Source organism: Parasteatoda tepidariorum, chromosome X2 (assembly GCF_043381705.1).
Source record: "Parasteatoda tepidariorum isolate YZ-2023 chromosome X2, CAS_Ptep_4.0, whole genome shotgun sequence".
NCBI lineage: Eukaryota > Metazoa > Arthropoda > Arachnida > Araneae > Theridiidae > Parasteatoda > Parasteatoda tepidariorum.
The window spans coordinates 13,179,379-13,189,509 of NC_092215.1; the positions used below are offsets into that span (position 1 = coordinate 13,179,379).

The 10,131-nt window shown below is 29.8% G+C and overlaps 1 protein-coding gene across 4 annotated transcripts in view; it reads left to right on the plus strand.

Annotated features, from left to right (window-relative positions):
• The window catches only part of LOC107454859 (cytotoxic granule associated RNA binding protein TIA1-like), a 975,013-nt gene that overhangs the window by 74,521 nt on the left and 890,361 nt on the right, over nucleotides 1–10,131 (plus strand). For all 4 annotated transcript variants that reach the window (XM_016073996.3, XM_071188069.1, XM_016072550.3 and 1 more), the window contains exon 2: nucleotides 3,664–3,756. In XM_016073996.3, coding sequence (XP_015929482.1) covers nucleotides 3,664–3,756 — 93 coding nt within the window. The remainder of the gene's footprint in view (nucleotides 1–3,663; nucleotides 3,757–10,131) is intronic.

Consider the following 10,131-nt stretch of genomic DNA (forward strand, 5'->3'; position numbering starts at 1 on the left):
AAAAAAATATTGTGGTATTCAATTTATTTCTATATTCAGCTTGGAGTTAGCTCCATGGATGCAACACATTCATAACTACCTAATATTTTTTTCCCTGTCTTTTCTTAAAATAATTAGTTACCTGACTTTATGGACCTATGAATTAAAACTATCAGAGTAATATAAATTTTAAATTTCTAGATAATGAACTTTTTTATCTTCTTGAAATTGTTTTGAAAAGTGCATAATGATTGTTAAATGAACTTGACCTAATATTAACTTTACCAAAATTCCATTTGTTTCAAAAATTCTGTCAAGATGAAATGTTTTTTCTAAATGTTAGAAATACGAAAATTCTAACGTCTAAATAAAAAATGGAGAAAGCTTGGATGGATGGATCTCTTATTTAACTTAAAAGACTAAACTCGACACTTTAAATCAAATTAAGAACCCTTCAAAACAGCCCTCCAAGCTTCGTTTAAAAGCATGGATTAACTAGAAATAGAAAGATGTATGAGCGCACAACGACGCAGCAAGTAAGATGGCGGAAAACTCTCGCGGTTGCTTCACCTTGAAAGGAGTGGGCTAATGGGAGTGCCTTCTCCACTTACTCCTAGCTCCATGAGCCCGACGACCTGCACGCGAAGTTGAGCACTTTACGGGACGAGTGTTTAACGAGCTTTTAGTTTAACGAGGATCAATACCGCACCCCATCGGTCCCTACGCAGTCTGATCCAAGTGGTCCCCCACCCGCACACTAACCACAGCCAGGGATGTTTCACTTCGGTGATCTGCTGGGAATAGTCTTTTAACGATCAATCTAGTGCGGTACAAAAAAAAATCAAGAAATATCGTTCGAAATTAAAAAACAATACCATATCAATATTTAGAGGTTTTCAGGGTGTTTGATAGGTGCATTTAGAAACTTTTACGGAGAAGATTTATCACATCGTTTGCATCTAAGGCTAGAAGAGGTTTCTATTTTGATATTAAGTAGAATCTGCTATCGGTTTAATTTTCCTCCTAGGAATGCATATTAGTGTTTCATAGTAATAATACTCTTTGCCTCAAGCTACACCGATGCGACAGAATTTAATTGAAGGAACATATCATTAAGAGTAGTGCACTGAATTGTTTCTGCATTTATTTTCGTTTAAAGTACATCATTATGTAAAGATGGCTTCTTGAGATAACTTTCATTAATATTTTAGTGAAGTATTTGTTGAACATATGGAATCCTTTAAAATTGAATACATTCTGCTTGCTTTACTTGTTAATAATTGCATTGATTAAAGTTCTTTACGCGTATGATTTTTATTCTTGTGGATGAATTAAATTTTTTATTTCTGCACGAAAAAAAAATTATAGTTAAAATTACCTGAATATGGTAAAAATTACAGTGCTTTTGACTCTATGAGAATACCAAAAAGTTCGGTATTTTTTGCCAAAGCACTTATGTAATGGCATTTGGTAAAATAAACAATATACTATGGTTTTTATTACCATGGTGTTTGGCAGTAAATGGGGTGAAATTTAATATTTTTTAAAAAAAGTCAGTATTTTAATAGTATGTTTTGAGATGACACAAAAATGTTTAGTTTGATAACCTCTGCATTATTTAGTAAACACTTAATAGCATTGCTTCTTGCCGGTTAATTGTTCTTCTTTTCTGCGTTAGATGTAGGCTAGTACAAATGCCTGGACAAGGCTAAGCTAAATTAGTAGCTTAACTGTTCAGCATTATGGCTGTACGAACATTCCAAAATGGAAGTGTAGACGTATCTGGTTGAAATCTCACCATAGTCCCAGATGTATCTATTTATTTATATTTATTTATTTGTTGTCACGCACACGCACGGCGGCTTGTGTGCTCATTACAAAGCTTAGTATATATGCCTATGATTAGTTGAAATACAGACAACTGTAGATAGACACCGCAAATGGGCATCCTAGGATATAGTGGGATTCAAAATTACTACCTCTACATTACAATAGATGCATCTTTGTTATGTCTCTTTCTAATTTTAGAAATCTGCCCTTCAACTTGACAAGGCCGAATAATAAATTGTACTTTATAATAAGCACATATATATATATGTGTTACAGTAAATAAATATATATGAATTCTTGTGATAGTAATGTTTTTTAATTATTATAATTTTTTTTCCAGAACTCTCCTCTTTCTACCAAATACTATATATAGTGGAGCTAATGGGTTGTAATCAAATCGAAACCATGAATGTGCAACAGTAAATAAATAAATTTGGTTTAGATACATATACAGGCTTCTGTGCTTAATGCAAAGAAATGACTTGTCTCTTGTCAAATTACAAAACAGATAGCACAAAATTGCAAAAAACAGTACTGATATATTATTACCACTACTTTTACGCTTTAGAGCATTTAGATGGGTAGACAACACCCCACCGCAGTGGATGCCCCAATAATGTATGGTTGTTTTGGTAATTTTATCGTGACACTTTAGAGTGTAGTATAAAAGCCATTTATTTTATTCAATGTATTTATCAGTTTTGCCTCTGTTACTAAATGTGTTGCAATAAGATTTATAATTTTGAAATCCAAAATTTCCGATAAATCGTTATCATAGCGAACGGTAAAAAAAATTTCAGAAATCATTTTATTTCAGAATCACAGTAATCAAAGGAAACGAGTGTTATTTAACAGATCTTTTCGCAGATTTCGGAAATTTTTATTGAAAAATAAAATAAATATGTATTATTGGTTGAAAAAGGTACTTAACATAAAGTATAGATTAAAAGAAAGTAGTAATGTACTTTCTCCTCAATTAACAGCGGAAACGAGAATTTTCAATTGTTTTAATACGACAAACGAGGCGAAATATTTTGTTATACAGACAAATAATAAAATGTATTTTATATGATTAAATTATTTTCCTTTAATAGAAACTTAGATCTAACAGACGGAAAGTCATATTATTTATTGCGACTTAAATGAATGAAACGCGTATTATATTCCTCACATTATTATGACTAGCGCTCTACCATTAAAATTCTATAAAATAATAGAAGAAACTAGTGTAGTGTGTAACACTACTCGTTGCACGGGAATGATTGGATCGATTCCGGATTAGGTTTTAATTACGTACATTTAATTTTTTTTAAAAATAAATATGATTAATTACTAGGTATTTAATTAAAATTACTTTTATGCTTTTTGAGCTAATTAAGATATGATAAATTTTATACGAAACAATATCATGTTTATCACTACTCTGACGAATGTAATAAATAATTTTAAAATGACCCGTCATTATAGAATTCTTCTGAGTTCAAAAGTATCAATTTCAACTAATGTTTATGTTTTACACAATTCAAATTTATGAAATTTAAATTTAGTAGTCGCCTCTTAAAATAATTGAAAAAATATATAAAGCAATGAAAAGTATTTGTTGTATACATATTGAGGTTTAATAGCATAATTTATGTAATTATAGTAGGCTTATACGCATAAAAGTTTACAGGAACTAAGCAAAACTTTTTATAACTTATGATTTCAATCACATTCATTTTCTAGATTTTCATGAACATAAGGTCTTTTGAATGTGCATTGTCGAAAATTCTTTTACGAAGTTTCTTTCTTTTGTATAGAATTAAATTGATGGAAATAAATATTTATTTAAATGATTTCATTCTTTCTTTTCAGCCAGGAAACGATCCTTATTGTATTGTAGATCTAGCCGAACATCAATCAGCAACACTTTTAGCTATGAATAAACGACAACAAACAGTTGGGAAGGTAAGATTTTTTGAATGCAAACATAGTTTTTAAGGAAAAATAATACTTGCAATTTTTTTTCTCCTCATGTCAACGGAGATTTGCTTTTTAGAATGACATTCGTGTACGCATATCAACGTAACATAACGCATATATCCATCATAACGCATATGTATTACAACGTGTGCGCATATCAACGTAACATAATGCATATGTCCATCATAACGCATATGTATTATAACGCATATGTAACATAACGCATTCCTATTGTTAAATCCGTCCTACACAGCATGTTAATATCAAAAACAATATTCATATCCGTTGGCCAAATCTCTATACACTAGCATCACATTCCCGCGCATTTGATCACCAATGTAGTATAAGTATTAATAGTTGTACATGTTAGTCAAAATCTCAATCTTAAACACAATCCCGATAATATAAATAAAGGGAATGTAAACATCAATGTTAAAATAAAATGGAGTCTGGCATTTTCATGCAATGAAACCAGTTCAGAAAATTTTATAACAAATCTGCTCATGAAATAAATTAATGGCGACCTTTATCATCATCATATTAGAGTAAAGGTACAAGGAACTAAATAAAAGTAAAAATCTATGAAAAAAAGTAATGATAAAATGAACCGCAAGAGACTTATCATTTAATAGAACTACAAGTATATTATTTTAATATACATGTATGAAAAACAGTTTTTGTTTCGTATCACTCTAAAGTTAAAATTCCGTAACTTCTTGAAAATTAACAGTAACCAAATTTTAAATAAGTTCATCTGTTTTCATTACAGTTAAGTAACACAGTAAAAATTTATAACATTATATGCTATAGTTTTATAAATGCATATATCATACCTACCAGCCCTCGGTATTTAAAATTCTGAAAATTTATTGCAACATTGCAGAATAAATTACTTAAACCTATTTCTTTCTGAATTTTCAAATTCTTGAGTCTACAGTAGTAAGGTATAGAAAAATAATGGCAAACATTGCTATTTCACAACATAATTATTTTATTCTAAAACAAAACACATTGTAAAACAAACTTTTATTTTATTGTGAGAACAATATACCTACAAATATTTTCTTACATTCATTTATGAACATGAATATCTTATGTTTACCAAAGAAGGCAAAGTACAAGAAAATTTTATTTTTATCTAATTTTATTTTTATGAGTATTTATAAAATGATCGGTTTTGAAATTTTAAAATTATTTGATTTATAAAATGTATGTAGAATAATTTCTCCCAATTGTAAATCATGTAATTCCTTTTATTTTATTCAATATTTTTCAGTTTTTCAATAAATTAGTTAAAGTACTAACGATTTACATTTATAATCACACAAATACGCGTTATTTTATAAAATTTTAAGTATAATGCATATTTATGGTATGTGGTTTTTTAAAGTTAGGTAACTAGCTGTAACCTGCAGTAAATATAATACAATATTAACATCATTAAATCAACAAAAATATTATTTTTACGCATAATTATTTAATAGTTTCAATTATATAAAGATAATCATTCAGTTTTATCATATCAGAGATAAAATTTATTCTTCTTAAGTACACTGTAAAAATAAATCTGTTAAATTTACGGGGAAAATGTCAGCTGTTGTGCCAGTATATAGCCGCTTATTTGACATAAAAATACTGTTATTTAAAAAAAGACTCCTGTATTTTAAGCAGATGAGTACTGTTATTTTAACAAACATATTTCGCTATAATTCTAAAAAAAAAACTACATCAGCATAGAGTCCGTGCGAGATGAGACCAGAGTTTGCATGACCAGTTGACTCTGGGATTCGAACTAAGGTCACCTAAATGGGTGGAGATCACTTAGTATTTTGAGCTAAGATTATTCTATTATCGCAAGTATAAAGAAACATCTTAATTTTTTGCTTTAAAAGTATTATTGAATAATATTTAACTGTAAAAACGTTTAAAACTAAAGTGGCCCACCAGTATAAAAAATGTATGTCAACTTAACTTATCAAAAAAATTATATAGAAAAAATATAATAATCAGTAAATGTATGAATTTGACAGCGAAATTGATTCTCTGCTTTATTATACGATGTTCAAAATCATAAAATTATTGCTGGAAAATAAGGGCAATTATATAAAATAGTAAAGTGATCTTAAAAATGTAGAAATATTGTACGGTAACAAGGCTGCGTGTCAGAAACTAGAACTTTAATTGATTCCTTTAATCCGTTTATGATTAGGATGAAAAGCAGAGAAATACTGTTTCTTAAACGCAACAGCTTTAAACCGTCAAATATACAGAGTAAGTTCGTAAAAAGAACAGCGATTTTTTTTACTGTTAGCGGATAAAGGACAAAAACAGAAAAACAATCTATATTTTTCTTTAAATAGCTTTTTTTCCTGTGAAAAACATATTTTTCTTTGGTAGAATTTTCAGTTATTTTTTACAGTGCATTGGGATAGATAATTTAATCATTTCCTGAATCCGTTAGTGTTCACCCTGAAAAATACCTAAGGAAAATAATTAAAAAGGGCCTTTTCAGATCTAAGAGTGGTGGGTGGACGTATTGTTAGGATTAAATTTTTTTAATTCGAAATTTAATTATTAATCAAACGATGAAAAAAAAATTATTTATTATGAATATTGATTAAATAGCAAAGGAGAATAAAAATAGTACTTGTTTTAAGAAAAAGAATTAAGTGAAGCTGTAATTAAATCAAATAATCGGGAAAATTATTGCTTGTTTTAAGATAAAAAATAATGTGAAATTAAATGTCTTTAAAATTAATGTATCAAGAAAATATTATTTTGATTCGTTAACATCAATAAAATTTATCTTCCAACGTGGTGCTATAAGTTCACTCATTATTTTAATGATTCAATTAAAAATTGTCATTTAAGCTCTTGCAGACTTAATAATACTACTCTGTAAGGATATTTATAAGTAAATAAATTAGAAACGATTTAAATGATCGATTTTAATGATCGTTTTTAATTCATATTAAGATATCAATTCATAGACTATTTATTTAATGGCAATGGTGCAAATAATTCAATTCGTAAGTATATTTATACGTACTTTAACCAATCATAAACCTTGTTGTTCTCACTTATTGAAATAACATTGAAAGCACGTCATAACTGTCATTAACATCATCGTATTAGGTTTGTCGGTTACTCGTGAAATTTATTCCAGAAATAATTCAGTCATCGGAAGTCCAGATTCCAGCGAAAAGGCTGAAACCATCAATTAATCATTTGCTTATGTTAGAAGCATTGAAATTAAATAGGCGACAACATGCGCTGATGCAATTACCTTAGTGAGCAACATATACTTAATTCAGATCTCCTTTGAAATAGAAACGTAATAAGTACTTGTCCCGAGTTGAGATCTCTATTAATTTATATATGTTAGTCAAACACAGTTAGGCAGGAATAAGTTGAAGAGGTGATTATTTTTAAGATTTTAATAATCTCATTTGTGTAGAATATTCTTTTAACAATGATATTATTTAATTTTCAATGGTTTTAGTCAGTTTATGCTGTGATTTCCAAAGAGTACCATTTAATAGTTAAACTTTATAGATACTCGAGATCCTTACAATGGTACCAATTATATTCATACACTTATCGTCGTTGTATTTCTGGTAACTAGTATGATAAAAATGAATTGAAACATTATATTTTTAATTTGTATTACTTTTAATTTGCTTTATTTTTTATTTGTATTATTTATAAAAATTTTTCCATCGACGCTGCCTTGCAGTTTTGTATCTAAAAGTTTGTGAATAATAAAATGGTTTTGTAGAGTAGTGCAACATTTAAATGGCATTATTCTTGAACGCAAAGAGAATACGAAGAAATTCCCAAAAAGTTGCATCGTTAATATACCCAACCTTATTGCCGGCCCCGAAGGTCGGGACTTTGCCCAGTAATGATTATGCCTAGTGTTTAAAAAGTTGCCTACATACCAGATTCCTCGTTTATGATTGGGTTAAACATTGAAACAGTTAAAAATGTGCAATTTTTCCTGTATCCAATATAAAACACTCACGAACACTGTCCATATATATACACACTATAACAAAAAATTCGACGCACCAAGAAGGAGTTGTCCGATTGAAACGAAAATTGGTNCAACCCGCTGCCCATCGATGCTGTTTTGAGAAAAATACTGCAACACGTTTAATAATTTATTGCAGAGTTACAGTAACAAGTTCAATAAGGTGTTGATCCGCCTCTAGCCTGGATACAAGCTAACACACGGTGTGGCATAGACGGATAAAGCTCCCGGATGGTCTCTTGCGGAATTTCCTGCCAAATTCGATCCAATTGTCGAACGAGGTCATCAACATTCCGTGCCAGATGCAATCGCCTTCCCATCATATCCCAGACATGCTCGATGGGAGAGAGATCTGGTAATCTGGCAGACCAAGGAAGAGTTTGACAAGCTTGCAGATAGTTCATAGCAACACGTGCCGTATGTGGTCTGGCATTGTCCTGCTGAAAAACCTGCCCACGGCGCTGCAAAAGGAACTGTAGCAAAACATTTCTTAGGATGTCGTCGATGTACCGCTGTGCATTAAGTGTATCTCCAATGACGATCAAAGGGGTCCGGCTGTCAAAGGAAATGGCACCCCAGACCATAATGCCTCTTTGAGGGCCGGTGTGGCGTGCAATAGTGAAGGCAGTATCCCCCCTCTGCACTGTGCGTCTCCAAACACGTCTTCGATGATCGTCAGGGCACAGTTGGAAGCGGGATTCGTCGATAAAGACTATACGTCCCCAGTCGGCATCATTCCAGCCATATCTGTTCAAAACATTCATGCATACGAAATTTCAAAGCAATCGGATGATTGCTTCTTGGTGTGTCGATTTTTTTGTTATAGAGTGTATATATATATATTCATAATACTCTACAATAATGTAAATTGACACTTTAAATTCTATGTTTTTTACATTTTTAAAAATTTCTTAAGAAATATAAAAATTATTCTATAACTTTAGAGGTGTTTAGTTCATGCGATTTCTTATATTCATAAGAAAGTTTCAGAACTTACAGAGGTTTGAGGGATCATCGATAAATTACGAAAGTAAACAAATACTTTTAAACACTATATGTCGGAAAAATATAGCAATAAACTTGTAATTGGCATCGATTACTTTGATTGATACTTCAAATAATTGCAAAAAATATCGTAAGCGTAGCTTAAATATTTGTACAGATATGGGCATTTCACAAAAATAAAAAAAAATTACCTTTAAAATTTTTTAACAAAACAAACAATCTTTAAAAAATCTTCAACAAAATTTAAAAAAAAATTGGAGCAGTTTTTAATTAGGAGCAAAATTATAATTTTTTAATTGGAAAAGAATTCGATTAAATTTACGCAAGATATGAGCTTTTGAAGTTCATACTACGCATGCTCGAAAAAAATTGAGAAACGATTCTTAATAATTTTGTAAGAAATCCTTTAAAAACTAATGAAAAATGTCCGATTTGAAAATCTTGAAAATTTGAAAAGGTCGTAGCAATTTCTTATCAGTTTTAATTTTTATTTTAAGGAAAGTTCTGAATGATAACAATTTTCAACAAATTTGATTTTGTACTATTAAAGAAGATCTATTAAAAATGCTATTGACATTGTGGGAGATTATCTCCCCCAAAAGTATAACTTATTTCTCATGTTTTCTTTTCTTTTACGATCACATTTAGCTTTTCGGGTGATTATTGTATGATATTATAATTTTTTATTAAATTTTCTCATGATACAAAATGAAATTTGTGGAAAATTCCTTATTATTTAGAGCATTTTTTTTAAAAATATAAAAACTACTTAGAAAGTTTTTAGAAACACGTTATATTTTCAGATATGCAAACAGGGTTCCCGCGGTCCTTGACAAATTTTAGTTCAGATATTCAATTAAGGATAATGCTAGAAAATTTTTCTTATTATTTTAATATACCACTTTGTCGATTTTAAAGCTGGAATTTTCATACATATACTTTGTTTGGAAATATACATTCTTTATACTTTCTTTGGAAAACAATCTTCTTTAGTGAAAGCAAATGCTTACTAGTAAAAAAGGAAGTATATATATAAAGCAATCTGGCTGAGCTCTGGAGTTCAAAGCAGACATAGCCGGGGGAAAACTCAACACTATTCTCTGATCATCATGGTTTAGAGAGGAAGAAATCAAATCTCTGTGCTCCACATTTTATGTTAGGTAGGGAATTTTAAAGGGAAAATTTTGTAAGTCATCCCTATTACATGCGATACAAGGGATAACTCAATAATTATAATAGTTCCGAATTATCTTATAGAGCTTTCTTACGGAATTTCTTACTTCCTTAAGTGTATATATATATATATATATATTAAAACTAAT